Genomic DNA, 25081 nt, shown 5'->3' with positions numbered 1-25081 from the left:
TCCTACATCTTTAATGTTCGGCTTTGTTAAGCCAGATAGCAAAGAGGAGATCCTGGATAACTTAAAGATGATTTGTCATATAGGCCTTTGGTTCCCCATTTTGTTGTTATTGTAAGTTAGGGTTAATTTCTATGAAAAATTGGTCCGCTCTTGTGGATGTCTCATAATATTGTCAACTTCATCATTAACGCTCAGCAGCCTGAAACGACAACATGTAGTTACAGTATACAGCCTTAAAACATGCACACAGTGACTTCCTATTCAGTGTTAAGTAAATGTCAAAGCAAAATAATGGCAGTGTTAGTCTGGGGTCCAGCACAGCAACAAACAAAATGCACCTATTTATTATTATTTATTAATTTTATTGTTAGCCACTGAAATAAAAATGTGCACATTTGTGCACTGTGCAAGCTTTTATGCCATTGTAGTCGAGTCATCCAACAAGATAACCGCAGCAGCTATGCCAAATAAGAGTATAAAATATCATGTGGAAATTAAAGAATACAAATAAAAATGGAGGGAAGCAATGTCAAAAGATTACCTTTATGGACCATTCTTCTTATGTGTATGGCCAAAGTCACAAGTAAATGTGCAAAAAGTGGCTCGTTTTGGTTGTCTCGACAAACGTCACTCAAACCAGTCTGGGGGTGTCGACATAAATGGGCTCCAATATCTTTAGAGTCTGTTTAACTCCATCTGTCTTTACAAGTTAATGTAAATAAACTAACTTTTCATTAAAATAGATGTATAACAAAAATGCAAAAACATGCGTTCTGTTTGTGTGCAGTTTGTTGTGCATGAGGCCCCTGGCCAAGAGCTGGAGGTGGAGCTATTTGATGAAGACACGGACAAAGATGACTTTGTTGGAAGGTAAAAAATCTGATACTATTGTTAGTAAAAATGCCCTTAATGATTAGAGCTCTTAACATAAATTAAAGATTTATTAAACAAAGAATGTGATTTGTAATGCCTAAACCCCCATAGTTTGAGATGTTGCGTAATTGTCTATGTTGTAATCGTACATTTCTCACCTGTGTGAAGTTGGCCCCCCTTATCATCGCAAATATTAAAATAACCCTGTCATACTAATGCACTTATACAGTTGTGATCAAAAGTTTACATACACTTGTAAAGAACATAATGTCATGGCTGTCTTGAGTTTCCAATACTTTCTTCAACTCGTATTTTTTTGTGATAGAGTGATTGGAGCACATACTTGTTGGTCACAAAAAACATTCATGAAGTTTGGTTCTTTTATGAATTTATTATGGGTCTACTGAAAATGTGAGCAAATCTGCTGGGTCAAAAGTATACATACAGCAATGTTAATATTTGGTTACATGTCCCTTGGCAAGTTTCACTGCAATAAGGCTCTTTTGGTAGCCATCCACAATCTTCTGGTTGAATTTTTGACCACTCCTCTTGACAAAATTGGTGCAGTTCAGCTAAATTTGTTGTTTTTCTGACATGGACTTGTTTCTCCAGCATTGTCCATACGTTTCAGTCAGGACTTTGGGAAGGCCATTCTAAAACCTTAATTCTAGCCTGATTTAGCCATTCCCTTACCACTTTTGACGTGTGTTTGGGGTCATTGTCCTGTTGGAACACCCAAATGCGCCCAAGAACCAACCTCCGGGCTGATGATTTTAGGTTGTTCTGAAGAATTTGGAGGTAACCTCCTTTTTCATTGTCCCATTTAAAGCACCAGTTCCATTGGCAGCAAAACAGACCCAGAGCATAATGTTACCACTACCATACTTGACGGTAGGAATGGTGTTCCTGGGATTAAAGGCCTCACCTTTTCCCCTCCGAACATATTGCTGGGTATTGTGGCCAAACAGCTCAATTTTTGTTTCATCTGACCACAGAACTTTCCTCCAGAAGGTCTTATCTTTGTTCATGTGATGTCAAATTAAACAAAAATGTAGTTGTTTGGCCACAATACCCAGCAATCCCAGGAACACCATGCCCACAGTCAAGCATTGTGGTAGTATTATGCTCTGGGCCTGTTTTGTTGTCAATGGAACTGGTGCTTTAAATGGGACAATGAAAAAGGAGGATTACCTCCAAATTCTTCAGGACAACCTAAAATCATCAGCCTGGAGGTTGGGTCAAACTTTATGAATGTTTTTTGTGACCAACAAGTATGTGCTCCAATCACTCTATCACAAAAAATTAAGAGTTGTAGAAATTATTGTAAACTCAAGACAGCCATGACATTGTGGCTTGTGCAGCCCTTTGAGACACTTGTGATTTAGGGCTATATAAATAAACATTGATTGATATCTGTGTTGGCCCTGCGATGAGGTGGCGACTTGTCCAGGGTGTACCCCGCCTTCCGCCCGATTGTAGCTGAGATAGGCTCCAGCGCCCCCCGCGACCCCAAAGGGAATAAGCGGTAGAAAATGGATGGATGGATGATTGATTGATGTTCTTTATAAGTGTATGTAAACTTTTGACCACGACTATACATACATACGTACATGCATGCATGCATTCATGCTTCAGCAAACCCATTCAAACATGCGAGTGTACACAAATACACATTCATATTAAAACACGACCCATTGCTAAAGCTTCATTTATCTTTTACGGGTGCGGCGTAGTTAGTTGGTAGACTGTTGTTGTGTCCTTGGGCAAGACACTTTACTCATCTGCTCCCAGTGCCACTCACACTGGTTTGAACGTAAGTTAGATATGTAGATCATGGGTTTGACTATGTAAAGTGTTTTGAGTCTCCAGAGAAAAAGCACTGTATAAATATAATTTACTTTATCATAACAATGTAAAAGGTTAATACGGTCCGCTCTTCTTCCCCCCCTTTATCACCCTTCTCTTGTAATCTAATTATTCATTACATTTCTGTATTGTTGCATTTGTAGCGATCGTAATGTTGATTATTCATCGTCTTTAGTGTGTTATAACTATTTACTCCACTAATTAGTTTTTCATTATAATTACCGGTATCGTATTTGCTGATGTATTTCCGTTGTTTTTGTTTTGTTGTGGTCTCACTCTGTCTTGTCCCCACAATTCTTCACCCTGTGTCTTCTTTTTGTTTTCTTATTTTCCAAATATTAGTGCTGCAAATTGTTTCGTCTAATATAGTTTTTATGTAATGATTATAATTTGTATTTTATTAACGGGTTATTATTCATAAAAAGCCCCTGGTCAAAATCTCCTCAAACTTGTCCCAAACGTGTGTGCTACAAAAATAGTTTTGTCTAACTCTGATCGTTTTTATGGTAAATGATAAATAAATGATAAATGGGTTGTACTTGTATAGCGCTTTTCTACCTTCAAGGTACTCAAAGCGCTTTGACACTACTTCCACATTTACCCATTCACACACACATTCACACACTGATGGAGGGAGCTGCCATGCAAGGCGCTAACCAGCACCCATCAGGAGCAAGGGTGAAGTGTCTTGCTCAGGACACAACGGACATGACGAGGTTGGTACTACGTGGGGATTGAACCAGGGACCCTCGGGTTGCGCACGGTCACTCTCCCACTGCGCCACGCCGTAACTTATTATTCATACGCAGACGGACCCCTCCTGTCTACAGACTATCCCAAATGATTGTGCTACATTTGTACGATTAAGCCTCTTATGTTTTTACTTTTTATTATTCACACGGGTGACATCCCAAATGTTTGTGCCATGTTAGCTGCTTTGGATGATGTCACCAGTCCAAAAATGTAATTTAGAAAAAATATATAACTTTTTAGTACAAACCAGCACAAACAAATGGCTGTGTTATTTTAATATTTGCAATGATAAGAGGGACCAACTTCAAACATTTTCACTGCTCATTTGTACTTTTGGTTTGTAGGTATCACCTGGATCTCGGAGAAGTCAAGAAACGTAAAGAGATTGATGAGGTTTGTTAAAACACAACATTCTTTTTTTTTTTTAGGAATGAAATACGCTGCTTTCTTAGCATGTGCCATGCTAAGCTGAACACTGTTATATGTATTTTCTAATTGCTGTATCTCACTGCCACTCTTATGTGCTAGTGGTTTACTCTTGAAGGTGTCCCACATGGAGAAGTCCATCTGAAGCTTCTTTGGCTTTCACTTCAAAGTGACTCTTCTCTGCTGAAGGAGGTACGATACATTTTTTTCACCGTTTTACTGTTTACATCAGTGGTGTCCAATGGGGCTTCCACTCCTCTTGACACTGTAGCGCAAAGCCAAAGTGTCAATGTTTTCGTAGCATTCTATATTGATCTACATTGGAATGACACCATACCGGCCCACAAGTTGAATTTAAAACTTGGGAAACAAACACTTGCAGGACATTTCTAAAAACACTAGAGAGCTCTTGTTGTATAGAGCAGTGGTTCTCAACCTTTTTTCAGTGATGTACCCCCTGTGAAATGTTTTTTTTAATTCAAATACCCCCTAATCAGAGCAAAGCATTTTTGGTTGAAAAAAAGAGATAAAGAAGTAAAATACAGCACTATGTCATCAGTTTCTAATTTATTAAATTGTATAACAGTGCAAAATATTGGTCATTTGTAGTGGTCTTTCTTGAACTATTTGGAAAAAAAGATATAAAAATAACTAAAAACTTGTTGAAAAATAAACAAGTGATTCAATTATAAATAAAGATTTCTACACATAGAAGTAATCATCAACTTAAAGTGCCCTCTTTGGGGATTGTAATAGAGATCCATCTGGATTCATGAACTTAATTCTAAACATTTCTTCACAAAAAAAGAAATCTTTAACATCAATATTTATGGAACATGTCCACAAAAAAAATCTATCTGTCAACACTGAATATTGCATTGTTGCATTTCTTTTTACAGTTCTTTTTGACAGACATTTTAGTGAGAAACCTGAGCTTGTGCTGCACTGAGTTTATGAACATACATTCATATTTTGTTGAAGTATTATTCAATAAATATATTTATAAAGGATTTTTGAATTGTTGCTATTTTTAGAATATTTAAAAAAAATCTCACGTACCCCTTGGCATACCTTCAAGTACCCCCAGGGGTACACGTACCCCCACTTGAGAACCACTGGTATAGAGTATCACTGTAAACACATTGGCAGAACCTTGCATTGACATTTTTACTTTGCTGGCAGCAAACATAGAACACTGGGGTCCAAACTTGGCATTTTCATTACTGAGGTGTTCCTCAAGGCACCAAGTCATGTCCTTATTTGAAAATTAAAAAGGGTTTTTTAATGTGATTAATGTAACCAAGGTGTTGCTGTAGCTTGTTGACTTAAGATGCAGTCAGTACTCATTTGTTCAAATTCTTTAGTTATACTATTGGTGTTACTCAAGGTTATTCAATTGGCAGAAAAGGAGCAGAGCACTACTGTAACTGACAAAATAAACAGACCAAAATCAAATGTCTACTGTAGAGGACGCTGGTTCTCTGGAATGTACAAAATAAGAATAGTGAAGGAAGAAGTCCTTCCCTATGGTCTTCAGGTTTCTGAAAATGTGGGCCCCAAAATAATTAATTTGAATATTTCTGGTTTTCCATCTTGATGCTGGATTATTTAGTCACTGCCAACTGGATCCATTAAATCTGTGGTCTCTATGCACTACAAACCAGTTTGGTATGTGGGCCTGGCACGGTCCCACATTTGGATCATGCCAGGGACTGTAACATTTAAATAATATAAAAATATCAATCCACTTAAAAAGGGAAAAACAACACATACACGCAGGGTCGTAGCATCAAATTTTGACTCCAAAAGTGAACCCGCCCTAAGTCAAACATCGCCATCCCACACACACACACACACACACACACACACACACACACACACACACACACACACACACACACACTTGGTATGTTTACCTGCACTAAAAAATGAAACCAGCTTTTTAAAACACATGTACAAAACTTAACTAGATTTTTGACTAGAATTAACATATCTTCAATTTTTTTTTAAACAGTATATATATATATATATATATATATATATATATACATACAGTGTTGGGTTAGTTACTGAAAAACAGTAACTAGTTACAGTTACTAGTTACTTTATTTCAAAAGTAACTCAGTTACTAACTCAGTTACTTACACCAAAAAGTAATGCGTTACTGTGAAAAGTAACTATTTAGTTACTTCTTCTACTTTTTTTTTTTTTAAAGCTCCCATTAATGCCCTTTTAGCCTTCATTTCAGTACTGTTATTGCACTGGAGAATAATACAATCTGTTGATCAACTTGACATACATTTGCATCACTGAACTCTGCTAAGCAATGTGCTCTACATACAACACACAAAGACAAAGATATGTTTCAAAGGGCCAATTTATTTCAGGCCAGAACAAATTGACAAAACTATTTTAAATAGCTGCAACATAACATACATAAGTAACAAACAGCATAATAACACTAACACTAACCACGTTAAACCCAGATTCCGAACTAATAAAGGTCTTAACTCATTCTCTTTCTATGCCACTTCAATATGGAATGCACTCCCAACAGGTGTAAAAGAAAGGGCATCTCTATCCTCCTTCAAAACCGCACTAAAAGAACACCTCCAGGCAACTACAACCCTAAACTAACACCCTCCCTTCCACATAATACCTCTTCGGATTGTAAATAATCAAATGTAGACACTTTTTCTCTCTCTCTGTGTCCACTACTTGCTGTACATATCCTACCAAGTCAGTCCTACACTGTTCCAATGTCCATTTCTCTGATGATGCAATTGTTGATGACTGAAGTGTTGATACCAACCAAACCCCCCCCCCCCCCCTCCATATCCCACACCCCGGATTGTAAATAATGTAAATAATTCAATGTATATACCCTGATGATTATCTTGTGTGATGACTGTATTATGATGTTAGTATATATTTGATAGTATATATCTGTATCTGGACCCCGACTTAAACAAGTTAAAAAACTTATTTGGGTGTTACCATTTAGTGGTCAATTGTACGAAATATGTACTGTACTGTGCAATCTACTAATAAAAGTTTCAATCAATCAATCAATCAATCAACAACATAGCTGTAAAGCTGGTTTCACCCAAGGAAGGCACACGTGACATACACAGAGCCTAACCAGGCAGATTTGAATTGTTGTTTTGGGCAGTAGACGGGATCTTTGATCCAAGACACAACTTACATTTAACTAAATTGTGCTCGACAAAAGAAAAGAAGTGAGAATATCTCATACTTGCCAACCCTCCCGAATTTCACTGCCTCTCCCTGGGACAACCATTCTCCAAATTTCTGCCGATTTCCAGCCGGACTTAAGGCACGCCCCCTCCCGGTCTGTGCGGATCTGAGTGGGGACAGCCTGTCGTCACGTCCGCTTGGCCAACCAAAAAGTAACCACAGAACACTATACCGTATAGTCGTATAGTGTTCTGTGGTTACTTTTTTGTTGGCCAACGGTTGTATTGCGCACCCCTCCCCCCCCCCCCCCCTCCCCTCCCCTCCCCTCCCCTTCCCACACTCAGACACACAGTCACACGCACACACAGAGAGCGCAGAGGAAGAATCAGAAGCACGTCTCTGCTTCGCTGGAATAAAACACACTCAGATCCTCAGTTTCTAGCCGATACTACATAAAAAATAACGTAAAATAACGCAGTAACGCATCATGTAGTAACGGTAACTGAGTTACTGACTATAAAAAATAACGCGTTAGATTACTAGTTACCGCCGAAACTAACGGCGTTACAGTAACGCGTTACTTTGTAACGCGTTAGTCCCAACACTGTATATATATATATACAAAATCAAGTGTTTTCATGTAACAACAACAAAAAAAGAAGAATGTCAGCAATGGTAGAAGAAAGCAAAACAATATATTGTCTGTGAAAGGGGCTGTTAGCATCTCTGCTAAAGCTAAATGGTTAACTTTTGCAGTGTTTATGCGGTTGTCAGAATTGAGCAAGCAGATCAAATATAGCGTAGGATTGATTTCTGTAAAACAATGCTTAATACATGGATGTAGAGCATGGTATACAGTAGCGTGAGAAGGAGACATTAACTACAGGTTTAACCCAACATGCCTGTTTCGTGGTTATGAGCGGGTAACCACGAAATAGGCATGTTGGGATAAACCTCTGGTCTATTTTTCTCTTTCTCACGCTACTATCTATATATATATATATATATATATATATATATATATATATATATATATATATATATAACAAGTGTATATAATACACTTGTAAAGAACATAATGTCATGGATGTCTTGAGTTTTCAATAATTTCTACAACTCTTATTTACGATGTGTAAATCGTAAATAAAAACAAAATACAATGATTTGCAAATCCTTTTCAACCTATATTCAATTAAATAGACCGCAAAGACAAGATACTTAAAGGGGAACATTATCACAATTTCAGAATGGTTAAAACCATTAAAAATCAGTTCCCAGTGGCTTATTATATTTTTCGAAGTTTTTTTCAAAATTTTACCCATCACGCAATATCCCTAAAAAAAAGCTTCAAAGTGCCTGATTTTAACCATCGTTATAAACACCCGTCCATTTTCCTGTGACGTCACATAGGGAAGCCAACACAAACAAACATGGCGGAAAGAACAGCAAGCTATAGCGACATTAGCTTGGATTCAGACTCGGATTTCAGCGGCTTAAGCGATTCAACAGATTACGAATGTATTGAAACGGATGGTTGTAGTGTGGAGGCAGGTAGCAAAAACGAAATTGAAGAAGAAACTGAAGCTATTGAGCCATATCGGTTTGAACCGTATGCAAGCGAAACCGACGAAAACGACACGACAGCCAGCGACACGGGAGAAAGCGAGGACGAATTCGGTGATCTCCTTCTAACCAATGATTGGTATGTGTTTGTTTGGCATTAAAGGAAACTAACAACTATGAACTAGGTTTACAGCATATGAAATACATTTGGCAATAACATGCACTTTGAGAGTGCAGACAGCCCAATTTTCATCAATTAATATATTCTGTAGACATACCCTCATCCGCGCTCTTTTCCTGAAAGCTGATATGTCCAGTTTTGGAGTTGATGTCAGCAGGCCAGGGAAGCTAGGGTCGATAGGGGGTTTAGCTCGCTCGTCTGCGGGAACAAACTGCCGCCATTGCTTGCCGTGCTACCGAGGACCTTTGTCCCTGAATTGCTCACACACTCCGGCAGTTTCAATGGGGGTCTGGCGGCAGATTTCTTTGACTTTATCGTTGGAAATGCATCTGCTTTGAGTGTCGCAGGATATCCACACATTCTTGCCATCTCTGTCGTAGCATAGCTTTCGTCAGTAAAGTGTGCGGAACAAACGTCCAATTTCTTGCCACTTTCGCATCTTTGGGCCACTGGTGCAACTTGAATCCGTCCTTGTTCGTGTTGTTACACCCTCCGACAAAACACCGACGAGGCATGATGTCTCCAAGGTACGGAAAACAGTCGAAAAAACGGAAAATAACAGAGCTGATTTGACTCGGTGTCTGAGAAAATGGCGGATTGCTTCCCGATGTGACGTCACGTTGTGACGTCATCGCTCCGAGAGCGAATATTAGAAAGACGTTTAATTTGCCAAAATTCACCCATTTAGAGTTCGGAAATCGGTTAAAAAAATATATGGTCTTTTTTTCTGCAACATCAAGGTATATATTGACGCTTACATAGGTCTGGTGATAATGTTCCCCTTTAATGCGCCCTATACTCCGGTGTGATTTCTGTATACAAAAAGACCTGAATAGACCCGCTCTTCGGCAATGCGCTTTATAATCCTGTGTGCTCTATGGTCCGAAAAATGAAAATGCGGTAGTTCGCAAAGGGCGAATAGTCATGCAGGGTGATGTTTTATCATGCCTACAAGTAAAGATTCTAAAATGCTCTTTTTTTCAGTCTACTGAAGGCCACGCTTGTGCAATGCTTGCAGTGTATCTGGACAATGCCTCAAACCTACCTGTGAGTAGTAACCTTCAATATGGTGAACTAGAATTCACCCATCAAGGAACAACAATGATGTGAATAACATTCATGTATTTGTTTGTAGAAAGACAGTAGTGAAATTGAGAATCATCACAAAAGGAAGCATGCACGAGAAGCTCGGGTAAGACAATTGCAATGTTTGAGTTCAGTAATGTTGTAAGACTGCTGCCCTTACACAATGCTTTTTTATTTCCATGCTGATATCTCTCTAAAGCTGGTATTTCCTGTCAGTTCACTGCATGTGTGTCGAGTTCATGGGTGTAAATAACCAGCCCGTCGCTTTGTTGTCAGCATTTCCTCAGCTTTGAATTTTGAAGTTTGATTTGCCATTCAAGGAGAATACAGATACTTGTTTATTTATGTAAAGGAATATTTTGGTGTAAGACTTACCATTATTGTATTATTCATTGTCTTTTGTGTCGGTGTGATTGACTGGTAATAATATTCAAATGTCCTCATAATATGTGCTGTTCTTTGAGGACAATAAATAGTTCATTAATATGTTGCAACTAAATTCATTCTTAAGGAAGGTTGTGGCAGTTTATTTTGGACACATTAAAAACAAAGCAAAGTAAATAGTAATAAAAAAAAAAAAAGGAACTAATCTTAGTATAGAAACAAATACTTCATGATGAAAACACATTACAAATGAAAACAATAGGTATTGGTTAGGTTTTTCATACCCAAAAAGGAGTGCCAAAAGTGAAGTACCTAGCTTTCTAGTCATTATTATTATATACAATGATTCATTTACTGATTTTATTGCAATATATTATTAATAACATTTTACTCACTGTTCTTTAGCACAATAAAAAAGTATTTAAGTACAATGTACACATACATATATAGACACATACACATAAGTACTATGTGACAGTAACACCAACCAATAACAAGTAAATAACTACCCATATAATTAGAATAATAAATAAAGTAGACACTTTGTGATTGTAAGAAACCCTCTTTCTTGTATATGTTGAAAATAATGTCTTTGTATCGCTTTTTAAACTGAACTAGGGTTGAACATTCTTTTAACCACGTATTCAAACTGTTTCATAGTTTAACCCCAAATATTGAAACATAAAAGTTTCTTCGTGTTGTGTGTACATTCCGAATTTTTAAGATTGGAACCCCGCCCCGTAATTTGTAACCCCCTTTCCTTTCAGTGAATCACCTTTGAATATTTTCAGCCAGTGAATAGTTTTTTTGCTTTTAATGTAATTTGTGCTGTTTGTAGTTCCACAAGATCCTTAAATTCTAGTAGTTTTGATTGTGAGAAACATATATTTGTGTGATCCCTATATTCTGCCGTATAAATGACCCCTATTGTTTTGTTCTGCAGGGCAATGAGTGGATATATATTGTGCTTATGTCATTATTACCCCAAACCTCTGCACATTAGGTTATATACGGAGTGACTATTAAACAGTATAGAATGCAGAGTGTTGTGTGATCCAGAACGTGTTTGTCTTTATTCAATACTGCGCTGCTTTGTTACACTATATGATTAATATGTTACTAGTTTTAATATAAATATCATATCATTCAGATAAGACTGTAATTAAGTTGTTTTTCGTTACAGTTCTGACTTCTGCTAGTCAAAACCAAACTGGAAGTATATGGTTGATAACAACTAAATACTATATATATTTCTGTATTATTATTTATTTTGCTAACTGCTTCTTTGCTATGACTTTTACCATCATATTTGTACATATCGTATTTGCTGATGTTGTTGTTGTTGTTGTTGTGTTTGCTGTTGTTGTTTTTGTCTCTCTGTCTAATCCCCCTCTTGTCCCCACAGTTTCCCCCTCTGTCTTCCTTTTTTTTTCTCTTTCTATCCCCTCCTGCTCCGGATCGGCTGCACCAAATGATAATATAAATACATTTAATAAAGTCAAATACAAATAAGGCAACAAGAGAAGTATCCTACACTTCTCTTTTGTAAAGTAAATCTGAACAGCCGATATGGTCATCTACATCAACTATATGATTTGCCTGAGAAACTGGACAGGACAAAAAAAAAACAAAGTATATAATAAAAAATTATAAAATATTTCAAAGCATTTTAAATATACTGATATATAAAGATAAAAATAATACATATTTTTTTTAAAGACAGTATATGGATCTCCAAAAATTAAATTATTGTGCAAAAGAAGTTTGATTTCAGAAGTTCAGTTCAAACTAAGAAAACTTGAGTAAGTTTTTGCAGTTATTATTTTGGATTAGAATGTGAACAGGTAGTTTACAATATTGAACCATGTGGCAATTTTCCAAATGTTATGACATCTGAGCGACAGCTAATTTGTATTAGCATGCATATTTATTTATTTACAGAGAGATATAATTGTGTATTACATTATTGTTTCTTTTGTTAATATCAGAGTCCGTTCTGCAAAAAGGTAATCCCTAGAAGCGCACATTTTATGGACAGGGACCCACAGTTAAAATATACATCATCATATAATATACAAAATACAGTTTAATACAATTAATTTCAAAATCTACCCACCAAATACCCATTAAAATTTCATACCAACCTACCAACAGGTTGACATTTATAAAAAAGGAATCTTTAAATCCACCAAATCAGTCTCAATATCCTATTATTCAAATTTGATTACAATGTTGCATCTTGAAGATCTGCGATAATCTCATCATACATACAGAGGTCAAGACCAAAATTATGCGACTAATGTGACTTCCTCAGCCATAAGAGGTGTGCTAAATATACTAAGCATAACGTTGCAATACATTTTGCTTAAAACGCTTTTTAAAATTGTGATTCTTTTATAAAGCTATCAATCTCATTCCAGATCATCGGGCCTCTACAGGCTATACTAAAGCTTGTACATTTAAGCATCAAAATTATAAAGATGTTAAGAAATACGTTATTGAAGTATTTCACTCAGACTTTACTTTTTAAATTCAACTGCTGAAGTAAATGACCTTTTCAAAGATTTGAGAGGCCTGTGTAGGTTAGAGCCTGAACCCTTGTAAATCCTAGAGCATGGCCTTGTTATTGCCGCCATCTGCTGGACAAGCACAAGTACTGTCACATTTATTCAGCGATGACCTAGAACTCCTTCTCACTGTTATTTATCAAACCTAAACAGGTCTTGAGGAAAAGTATTTCAATGAATACTTTTCAGTAAAAACAGGAATTAAAAGATATTAATTTTAAACCCTCTCATTGCTATCAATTTTATTGTTCCAAAAGTTATCGTGCAAAATCTAATTTTGTATTCTTCACATATTGCTACGTGTTCCAAATGTGGGGAAAAAAAATCAGCAAGCTCCTTAGTAAAATGTTACCTTTCAGGTTGTTTTATCTGAGTAAAACATCTGTTTGGTGTAGAGTACTCGCTCTGTCCTGGAATGTATGGAATTTTAAACTTCCTAAACCGCCTGCTCGAGGCGTTTTGTTGATTGCACGCATGAAAGTCTAAAATGTATCCTCACGTGGTTTCTGTTGCATTTTAAATGGAGGCAAGGATATTCTATTTGTATACATTCACAATTGTAACATTTGCTCTAAAGACATTTTTGTTCACAATGGATAAGTAGTTTATCTTGCCATCACTGGTCATGTTCACAAACGATCACGTAAAAATAAGTATAAATAAATAAATAATGCATAGTAAATAAATAAGCACCATGATTGAATGAATGAATAAATACTTGAGTAACAATCTGACTAACACTTAATTCATAATTAACAATGGTCAATGAAATTGAAATTGTTAAAATTATCATCCATCCTTCTGCTGTTGAGCTGAATAATTCATATAATAAGTCACATTTTTTGCGGTGGTACTGTATTGTTCCTGTGTGGTAAAAAGCATTTGTTGCTAATATTGAAAAATACATTATTGTTGTGTTGCTGTAGTTAGATACTAAGGGATAGTCAAGGCTGACATAGATTTTACATGTAGGTAAGTTAGAGGCTTTTAAACATGTAAATACATTGGAAAAAAATACAAAACCCAAAACCAGTGAAGTTGGCACGTTGTGTAAATGGTAAATAAAAACAGAATACAATGATTTACAAATCCTTTTCAACCTATATTCAATTGAATGGACTTTATTTCTTTCAAATATTAGCTCATTTAGAATGTGATGCCTGCAACATGTTTAAAAAAAGCTGGCACAAGTGGCAAACAAGACTGAGAAAGTTGAGGAATGCTCATCAAACGCTTGTTTGGAACATCCCACAGGTGAACAGGCTAATTGGGAACAGGTGGGTGCCATGATTGGGTATAAAAGCAGCTTCCATGAAATGCTCAGTCATTCACAAACGAGGATGGGGCGAGGGTCACCACTTTGTGAACAAATGTGTGAGCAAATTGTCGCACAGTTTAAGAACAACATTTCTCAACGAGCTATTGCAAGGAATTTAGGGATTTCACCATCTATGGTCCGTAATATCATCAAAAGGTTCAGAGAATCTGGAGAAATCATTGAATTCAATCCCTCAGGGGGTACTGCATCAAAAACCGACATCCGTGTGTAAAGGATATCACCACATGGGGTCAGGAACACTTCAGAAAACCACTGTCAGTAACTACAATTCGTGGCTACATCTGTAAGTGCAAGTTAAAACTCTACTATGCAAAGCCAAAGCCATTTATCAACAACACCCAGAAACACCGCCGGCTTCGCTGGGCCCAAGCTCATCTAACATGGACTAATGCAAAGTGGAAAAGTGTTCTGTGGTCTGACGAGTCCACATTTCAAATTGTTTTTGGAAACTGTGGACGTCGTGTCCTCCGGAACAAAGAGAAAAAGAACCACTCGGACTGTTATTGGCACAAAGTTCATTAGTGTCCAAGGCATGGGTAACTTACACATCTGTGAAGGCACCATTAATGCTGAAAGGTACATACAGGCTTTGCGTCTTTTTCATGGACGCCCCTGCTTATTTCATCAAGACAATGCCATGCCACATTCTGCACGTGTTACAACAGCATGGCTTTGTAGTAAAAGAGTGTGGGTACTAGACTGGCCTGCCTGTCGTCCAGACCAGTCTCCCATTGAAATTGTGTGGCGCAATATGAAGCCTAAAATACCACAACGGACTGTTGAACAACTTAAGCTGTGCATCAAGCAAGAATGGGAAAGAATTCCACCTGAAAAGCTTCAAAAATTGGTCTCCTCAGTTCCCAAACATTTACTGAGTGTTGTTAAAAGGAAAGGCCATGTAACACAGTGGTAAAAATGCCCCTGTGCCAACTTTTTTGCAATGTGTTGCTGCCATTAAATTCTAAGTTAATGATTATTTGCAAAAAAAAAAAAAAAGTTCCTTAGTTCGAACATGAAATATCTTGTCTTTGCAGTCTATTCAATTGAATATTCGTTGAAAAGGATTTGCAAATCATTGTATTGTGTTTTCATTTACAATATACGCAACGTGCCAACTTCACTGTTTTTGGGTTTTGTAATTAAACACTTGTTTTTTTTAATACACATCTGCATTTGGACATTTACACCAAATGTATATGCACAGTTCTTGGGTGGCATTTGAAGTGAAAATGATCTCCCCTGCTGACCAGTTTTGCTTGGTTTGCAGCTCACAAGGAAGTCTGCTGGTCCGAGCTCCTTTGTGGAATTTTCCATTGCTGGCGAACTTCTAAAAAGCAAGGTAATGCTAAATGTAGAAAACCCACATATACGGTATTCATTTGTCATGAATTTGCTTGTGTGATTGCCAGTGTTCTCTCGCCCTAGGTTGCATTTGCAAATAAAGACCCGGTGTGGGAAGAAGGCTTCACTTTTTTCGTGCATGATGTCAAAACACAGCAGCTTTTTATTCAGGTTTGTTACTACTTATGCTTAGGTTGTCTGCGATTAAAGATTTTCATCGTCGAATCTGATTCGTTGTTGCCCATCGTCGACGGTCATGTCGAATTTAAGGCTTTTGAACAGACGATAATATGTTGTAGTGTATACTGACTGGCCACTAGGTGTCATTGATGTGCTCTAGCACAGTTTTTCTTAAACATGGGGCCAGGGTCTATTGCTGGGCCGCGAGCACCCCCGAGCGAGCCATCAAAAAATATATGTTTCTCATCTGCATGGGTTGAAGGGGTACTCAGTTGTAATACACATTTCCACCACTAATGGCAGTAATGACAATATCAAACAAACAGAAGACGTCTGGAGCTAAAGTTATAGATAAGTTTCTTAAGCGCAAAAACTACGACCAAAGTGGTAAAAACATATTTCTATTTGCACTTAAAAAAATTAACAGTTTATTTAAGAAACATATATATTATTAAAATGTCTTATTTATTTAATTAGAATTTATTTAGTCTATCTATCCATCCATTTTCTACCGCTTGTCCCTTTCGGGGTCTAGCCCTGCATAAATGTATGTAAATTTATTGTTCACCAATTTTTATGAGTCCCTTTTTTTCAGTATATTTGATAAGTACTTATTTTTGTAATCCGTCCTGATGATTATCTTTGTGATTAACACATGGTTTCATATCATTTCACAAGGTTTATCCTTTTTAAACGTAGGTTAGGTACAATTATTGAATGCGATTAAAATCAAGAGTAAGATTATTAATTCAGTGGTAATGTTTGAGTGGGCCCGAGGCACCTCTGGATTGGAAAAAGTTGGGCCCCGAGGTCAAAAAAAGAAGAAGTTATATGTGAATATTCCAAAGTAGTAATACTCCAAAAAACATACTCATTTACGACCTTTTCCACCTCAAAAAAGGCTAAACCACAGTTTGTGAGGACCTCAGCTCTGGCGCAATGCCAAGAAGACATCAAACTTGACTAAAAAGAGGATATAAAAGTTGTAACATAGTTTCTGTATGTGAACCTGCGGAATGATCATTATCTTTTTCAAGGGAAAAGCTACACTTCTGGGGCGAGGCAGTGTTCATTATTCCGCCCTCGCGACAAGATTTCTGCATGTGCAGCTAGTTAACAGTAAAGAAACAGAAGCTCCAGAAGTTTTGTTGGGGATTGATGTTCCTTTTTTTGAATTATTTCCCTTCCTTAGTTTTATTTCTTTATTTTTTTTTTCATTTAGGATTGTAGGACTAAAAATATAAACATAAAATAAACATTACAAAAATATAGCGTCTATTGTGTATTTTACATAAATAATGTCCATTTTGTATTCTACATGAATAGGTTTAAATACATTCACACAATGTTTACGCATAAAGAAATTAAACATCTACAGTACAATGTAACGGCATGTGACTCATCACAATTATACCTAAGGTGTAGCTACTAGCGTTATTGCCCTTTACTGGTCAAATTTAGCACGACATGTAATAAACAAGCTCTGACCGCCCAGAGCTACTCTCAGACAAAAAACACAACCACGAATAAAAAAGACATCATGAAGTCAGCAATTTTGATACAAAACAAACTATCTCATTGCACAATATCTACTTACAAATAAATGTTTGACCAAGTTTTGTGATGAAACTTACACGTGGATTTTTACCAATGTTTCTTCTTGTCGCGAACACTGTCCGTCGCTTAAAAGGTCCGACAGGAAACAACGACATGATCACTTGCTTGGGGCAGAACATTCTTACTTTGTTTTCCAGTCCTTGTTAAATGTCCAACTTTTGCAATTTTAGGAAAAAAAATTGTTCAGGGTTTAACATACTTGCCAACCTTGAGACCTCCGATTTCGGGAGGTGGGGGGTGGGAGCGTGGTCGGGGGGCGTGGTTGGGGGCGTGGTTAAGAGGGGAGGAGTATATTTACAGCTAGAATTCACCAAGTGAAGTATTTCATATATATATATATATATATGTGTGTATGTATATATATATATATATATATATATATATATATATATATATATATATATATATATAGGCCCTGCGATGAGGTGGCGACTTGTCCAGGGTGTACCCCGCCTTCCGCCCGATTGTAGCTGAGATAGGCTCCAGCGCCCCCCGCAACCCCCGAAGGGAATAAGCGGTAGAAAATGGATGGGATGGATGGATATATATATATATATATATATATAAGAAATACTTGACTTTCAGTGAATTCTAGCTATATATATATATATATTTTTTAATATATATATATATATACATATATATATAAATAAGAGAAATACTTGATTGAATTTCAGTGTTCATTTATTTACAGATATACACACAACACTCATCTACTCATTGTTGAGTTAAGGGTTGAATTGTCCATTCTTGTTCTATTCTCTGCCACTGTTTTTCTAACCATGCTGAACACCCTCTCTGATGATGCATTCTGCTTCGTCTCCTTGTTGTGTGCGCAGTTGTGCACTGCAATCTCTAAAAGCCGTAGATGTTATTGTCACATATGCATGTACAGTAGATGGCAGTATTGTCCTGTTTAAGAATGTCACAACATTGCTGTTTACGGCAGACGAACTGCTTTACGGTAGACGAAAACGTGACTGCTGTTGTTCTGTGTTGTTACCGCGCTGGGAGGACGTTAATAAAACTGCCTAACAATAAACCCACATAAGAAACCAAGAACTCGCCCTCCATCATTCTACAGTTATAACGTGATTGGGCAGGCACGCTGTTTATATTGTGGGAAAGCGGACGTGAAAACAGGCTGTCGACACGTCACTCAGGTCCGCCTGAATTTCGGGAGATTTTCGGGAGAAAATTTGTCCCGGGAGGTTTCCGGGAGAGGCGCTGAATTTCGGGAGTCTCCCGGAAAATCCGAGAGGGTTGGCAAGTATGGGGTTTAATGAGTAGTCTTCTTCTACCACCCCACTGCTGTCTCATCGTGACACATATGCCTCGCTGTTGCCCCCTGTGGATTGGTGGGAGTACTGCATGCACCAGCCACCCTTTGAAAGGTTTCATCAAGCCTATTTGGCGGGGGGGGGAAAAACAAATGTAGACATTTTTGCAAATTAATATATTTTAGATTTTTATTTTCTAATAAATTTGCAAAAATTCAACATTTATGTTCTTTTCTGTGAAGATGGGGTGCTGAGTGTACATAAATGAGAAATAAAATGAACTTTTTTGATTTTGGCAAATGGCGGCAACGAAACAAAGAGTGAACATTTTAAAAGGGTCTGAATACTTTCCGTACCTACTGTATATGTACACATACTGTATACAGTTGTGGTCAAAAGTTTACATACACTTGTAAAGAACATAATGTCATGGTTGTCTTGAGTTTTCAATAATTTCTACAACTCTTATTTTTCTGTGATAGTGATTGGAGCACATACTTGTTTGTCACAAAAAACATTCATGAAGTTTGGTTCTTTTATGAATTTATTATGGGTCTACTGAAAATGTGACCAAATCTGCTGGGTCAAAAGTATATATACAGCAATGTTGATATTTATATTGCAGTTTCACTGCAATAAGGTGCTTTTGGTAGCCATCCACAAGCTTCTGGCAAGCTTCTGGTTGAATTTTTGACCACTCCTCTTGACAAAATTGGTGAAGTTCAGTTAAATTAGTTGGTTTTCTGACATGGACTTGTTCCTTCAGCATTGTCCACACGTTTAAGTCAGGACTTTGGGAAGGTCCATTCTAAAACCTTAATTCTCGCTTGATTTAGCCATCCCTTTACCACTTTGACGTGTGTTTGGAGTCATTTTCCTGTTGGAACACCCAACTGCGCCCAAGACAAAACCTCCGGGCTGAGGATTTTAGGTTGTCCTGAAGAATTTGGAGGTACTCCTCCTTTTTCATTGTCCCGTTTAAAGCACCAGTTCCTTTGGCAGCAAAACAGGCCCAGAGCATAATACTACCACCACCATGTTTGACGGTAGGTATGGTGTTCTTGGGATTAAAGGCCTCACCATTTCTCCTCCAAACATATTGCTGGGTATTGTGGCCAAACAGCTTAATTTTTGTTTCATCTGACCACAGAACTCTCCTCCAGAAGGTCTTATCTTTGTCCATTTGATGTCATATGAAAAATTGAGCTGTTTGGCCTCAATACCATATTTTACTAGCCCAGGGGTCGGCAACCCAAAATGTTGAAAGAGCCATATTGGACCAAAAATACAAAAAATAATCTGTCTGGAGCAGCAAAAAATTAAAAGCCATATTACATACAGATAGTGTGTCATGAGATATAAATTGAATTAAGAGGACTTAAAGAAAACTAAATGACCTCAAATATAGCTACAAATGAGGCATTATGATGCAATATGTACATATAGCTAGCCTAAATAGCATGTTAGCATCGATTAGCTTGCAGTCATGCAGTGACCAAATATGTCTGATTAGCACTCCACACAAGTCAATAACATCAACACAACTCACCTTTCATTCATGCACAACCTTAAAAGTTTGGTGGACAAAATGAGACAGAAAAATAAGTGGCATAAAACACGTCCTAGAAAGTTATACATGTAAACAAACTACGGTGAGTTCAAGGACCGCCAAAATTAGTAGGACAAAACGGCGCTCGCCAAATACTCGAATCAGTGAAGCATGTTTAATATAAACAGTGTGCTTTATAACAATTAGGGAGGTTTGGGTCATGTTTGTCCTCCTACAGAAACCATATTAAAACAAAAAATAGATTGTTTTCCCCTCATCTTTTTCCATTTTTCATACATTTCTGAAAAAGCTCCAGAGAGCCACTAGGGCGGCGCTAAAGAGCCGCATGCGGCTCTAGAGCCGCGGGTTGCCGACCCCTGTACTAGCCCAATGCGGCCCCCTAGTCAAAAAGTTAGGACACCTCTGATCCACCTGAATATTTACTGTATGTTGTTTTGGCAGGTCAAAGAAAGCGAGAAGAAGACACAACTTGGTGTTCTCCGTCTGCCCCTCAGTCGTTTCCTTAACATCTCCAACATGACACTGGACCAGCGCTTCCTGCTGGAGCAGTCTGGGGCAAACAGCCAGCTCAAACTGAAGGCCACTCTCAGGGTGGGCACTAACACACACCCATATCAATCAATCAATCAAAGTTTATTTATATAGCCCTTAATCACGAGTGTCTCAGATCCCATCGCAGGGCAAAGTGTATAGGGTAGCAGAGTTCAGAACACACCGCCAATACATCAACTATTCAGCAAAACATTACTGCCTCATTTCTACATTCATTTTCGCGCAAAAGAGATCATCAGTAGTTTTGTTGTTTAGAAATGAAGAGAAAAACGATACATAAACGGTCGGCTTCTCTCTATTGACTGAGTTGCCCTTTAGCACTAACCTTTAAAAAGCTTCTCCTATGTTAGGTAGGACCAGAGGTAAAGAAGGCAGATAATCCAGGCCCATTCTTGTGTATTCAGATGTTTTTTTTCCTCTGCCTGTACCTTTCTGTGTCATTGTTCTCAATATCATTAACCAGTAACTCCATCCCTGTTAAGATCCTTACTTTGGAAAAGCCGCCGCCCCAAGAAGACATCACTCCCCCTCAAGTCAATGAACCAATGAACCCAGGAGCTGATGCGGCAACCTCTGTGTCAGCACTTCCTTCCAGCACAAGTCCTGTCGACTACTCAACCCACCGCCGGGCTTCCTACCTGGCGTCTGAAACCTTGAGGCCAACCGCCGCTACGCCAAGCATGCGTCGCTACGACTCTCACAGCCTTCTGTCGGACAACTCGCTGGCTTCATCCCGTTTTGACCTGACGGATGGAGCCCCATATCCAGAGTGAGTCTGTGGTGTTGTTTTTTATTATGATGGGAAAATCCAAAAGGTTGAACACAATCTGTTACTATTTCCAAAAGCTGGTGAAAGTTAATTCTAGATTATAAATCATGCCTCTCACCTATATAGAAGGTTGTTGCCATAAACGGGAACGTTAGTTAGCTTTGACGTTCAACTTATACTCAGAGATGGTGAGAAAGACACAAAGGATTATGATTAATTCTTTATCTAAACGAGAAGATATAAACATCCCAGTGAGAGCAGACGACGTACAGTAAGTGATTGTTTTCATAGGGGTGTAACGATTTGTTTTAACAACGATTCGATATATGTGGTTGCCAATACGATTCAGGGACGATATTATTTTTATACGATATGAAACGAATCAGTGAGCTGAAATCAATTCAGAAACTTTTTAGCGAAACAAGTCAAGCAGTGTGACTGTGAAATAAATACTGGATTCTGCAGGTGTATTTTTGTATATTCTTGTTTAGAGATGTCCGATAATGGCTTTTTTGCCGATATCCGAGATTGTCCAACTCTTAATTACCGAATCCAATATCAACCGATACCGATATATACAGTCGTGGAATTAACACATTATTATGCCTAATTTTGTTGTGATGCCCCGCTGGATGCATTAAACAATGTAACAAGGTTTTCCAAAATAAATCAACTCAAGTTATGGAAAAAAATGCCAACACGGCACTGCCATATTTATTATTGAAGTCACAAAGTGCATTATTTTTTTTAACATGCCTCAAAACAGCAGCTTGGAATTTGGGACATGCTCTCCCTGATATAATCCTAATACCCACTACAACTATGGGAAATACTATACTTTGACTTTCACAAAGTACATTATTTTAAAAAAATTTTTTAAACATGACTCAAAACAACAGCGACAAAAACAATGAAGGCACACAGCTTCTGTCCAGAGTATACTAGAGCATACTTGCCAACCTTGAGACCTCCGAATTCGGGAGATGGGGGGCTGGGGGGTCGAGAGAGGGGGGGTGGGGGTGTGTTGAGGTGGGCGGGGTTTGGTGGTAGCTGGGGGTGTATATTGTAGCGTCCCGGAAGAGTTAGTGCTGCAAGGGGTTCTGGGTATTTGTTCTGTTGTGTTTATGTTGTGTTACGGTGCGGATGTTCTCCCGAAATGTGTTTGTCATTCTTGTTTGGTGTGGGTTCACAGTGTGGCGCATATTTGTAACAGTGTTAAAGTTGTTTAAACGGCCACCCTTAGTGTGACCTATATGACTGTTGACCAAGTATGCTTTGCATTCACTTGTGTGTGTGAAAAAGCCGTAGATATTATGTGATTGGGCCGGCATGCAAAGGCAGTGCCTTTAAGGTTTATTGGCGCTCTGTACATCTCCCTACGTCCGTGTACACAGCGGCGTTTAAAAAGTCATACATTTTACTTTTTGAAACCGATACCGATAATTTTGAAACCGATACCGATAATTTCCGATATTACATTTTAAAGCATTTATCGGCCGATAATATCGGCAGTCTGATATTATCGGACATCCCTATTCTTGTTATTTCTTCTAAGGGAATTATGTACAAATGAATTATGGATACAAACAGGCGAGTACACAACGGTTAATGGCCAATGCACACTTCAGGTCGAATTAACAAGAGGAAACCTTTTCTGTTCACATTTTAAGCATCAAAGCAATTTTCAATAAAAGTACATTAACCAACATTTTAAGAGCAGATTCACCTCAATAAAGTTCCCTGACCCGGCCATACTGTATCTGTTCTCCGGCTCTGCCTCACCAATGACAGACCGCGTCTCTCGGAAGCATGTATGCGACCTCATACCTGTTGATAGAATGTCTTCCTTTGAGTGCTATTCCCCGCACCCGATTTGTATTAGCAAGCAAGACTATTTAAGTTGTTGCTATCCTTCTTTGTGGGGACATTGTTGATTGCCAAGTCATGTTCGGATGTACTTTGTGGATGCCGTCTCCGCTCCATATGCTGCAAGTTTTTGCTGTTGTCCAGCATTCTGTTTCTGTTTACTCTGTAGCCAGTTCAGTTTTACTTTTGTTTTGCATAGCCATCCCTATGCTTCAATGCCTTTTCCTTTCCCTTTTGTTCAGTTTTGGTTTAAGCGTTACGTACCTTTTTACCTTTTGCATATTGGGTTCACGACAAACCGTCCTCATCTCACCCGACACATTCCAACTTTTACAAAGCAATTAACTACCTCCTGCCAGTGGAGTATTACATGGTTACCCTGCCGAGCGCTACACAGCACAGACACTGAGGAACGGCACATTATTTTCAGATTATAATTATTGATTTGCAAAAAATATTTTTTGGACCAATTAGGTGAAGTTGCATAATTTCCCACCACACACCAGACTATATCTCAAGGCACACGCGGCACAGTGGTTGAAAAACACTGTGTTAGGTAAGTAAATGGTTTACATGGGGCTGAGCAAGCAAGAGGTACACAATAAAGAGGGGCTGTGTTAAACCTGCTATTTTACATTTTTTGCTACAAACACATCGTGATTTGGCATCCTCATTTCCACAAAATGTCTGTTAAAAAAGAAAATAGTAGGCACCGAGTGTAGTGTTCCAAGAAAAATGTGCATCATATTCATTCACGGAAGTGAATGAGAAACCACGCCTCTTTGTGAGCAAGTTTTCTCTATAATGAGCATCAATAAAACAAAGCTTCGCTCAAGGCTCACGCAAAACTACTTGGATAACATCCTAGAATTGTCTGCCACTCAAGATGTGACAGCTGATATTGACGCACAAGTGAAAGCTTAAAGGTGCCAGGTTTCAGCAGTAAAATAAACAATTGGTAGCCTCACTTAAAATGATTCACGAGACACGCACCTTGATATAGTTCTATGAAAACTATTGTCTTCGGTGGAAATGTAAAACAAGTAAACAGTGTGTGATTTACTGCAATACTGTCAGTCTCTTAAGTTCATACATTTGGTTTCTTGAAATTGTTCATGCATTGCACAGCTTTTATTTTTCTATCGATACACAGTGATGCCTACAAGGCAGGGAGTAACTCCACTGGATAGTTATAAACTCAGTGTATATGGTTTGTTGAGTTTGAAAAGGACAAATGAGGTATTTGATACCAAGAAGACTTTTTATTTATTTGTTATTTTTTATTTTGTTCCATTTGAGATAGACTATGACTTATAGTTTAATAATGGCTTTGTAAATACACAGAGACAATGTCTGTGTTCATGGTGTTTTTGCTGCTGTACCAATTTGTGGAGGGAGGTGTGGCCAGCGCGCCTGCAGGAGCAATGGTCACCGCCTCTGTCTGTGGTGCTGAGGACGAGCACCATCGGATGGGGGCGGGGCATGTGCTGACGGCGAGACACAGCTGCCAGGTGATTAGATTTCCCAGGCGGTACGTGTTAATCTAATCATCTGTTGTTTTTAACAGTAAGCGGCCGAGAGCAGGAGGGTAGGGAGGATACGGACGTGACTAAAAAGTCACGTTCTGCTGGAGAAAGACTTTGACAAAAATCTACGCACATTAAAACTTT

The 25081-nt window shown here is 38.1% G+C and overlaps 1 protein-coding gene across 1 annotated transcript in view; it reads left to right on the top strand.

The window, feature by feature from the left end:
• Nucleotides 1-25081, top strand: part of esyt3 (extended synaptotagmin-like protein 3) — a 52854-nt gene that overhangs the window by 17228 nt on the left and 10545 nt on the right. Inside the window, exons 10-18 of the mRNA XM_061926535.2 lie at nucleotides 788-870; nucleotides 3837-3885; nucleotides 4021-4110; nucleotides 9845-9907; nucleotides 9996-10052; nucleotides 15504-15575; nucleotides 15662-15748; nucleotides 20666-20815; nucleotides 21259-21545. Coding sequence (XP_061782519.1) covers nucleotides 788-870; nucleotides 3837-3885; nucleotides 4021-4110; nucleotides 9845-9907; nucleotides 9996-10052; nucleotides 15504-15575; nucleotides 15662-15748; nucleotides 20666-20815; nucleotides 21259-21545 — 938 coding nt within the window. The remainder of the gene's footprint in view (nucleotides 1-787; nucleotides 871-3836; nucleotides 3886-4020; nucleotides 4111-9844; nucleotides 9908-9995; nucleotides 10053-15503; nucleotides 15576-15661; nucleotides 15749-20665; nucleotides 20816-21258; nucleotides 21546-25081) is intronic.

The sequence above is a fragment of the Nerophis lumbriciformis genome, linkage group LG31, assembly GCF_033978685.3.
Source record: "Nerophis lumbriciformis linkage group LG31, RoL_Nlum_v2.1, whole genome shotgun sequence".
NCBI lineage: Eukaryota > Metazoa > Chordata > Actinopteri > Syngnathiformes > Syngnathidae > Nerophis > Nerophis lumbriciformis.
Note: the sequence above shows the minus strand (reverse complement) of the source record. Positions and strands in the feature narration are given on the sequence as shown.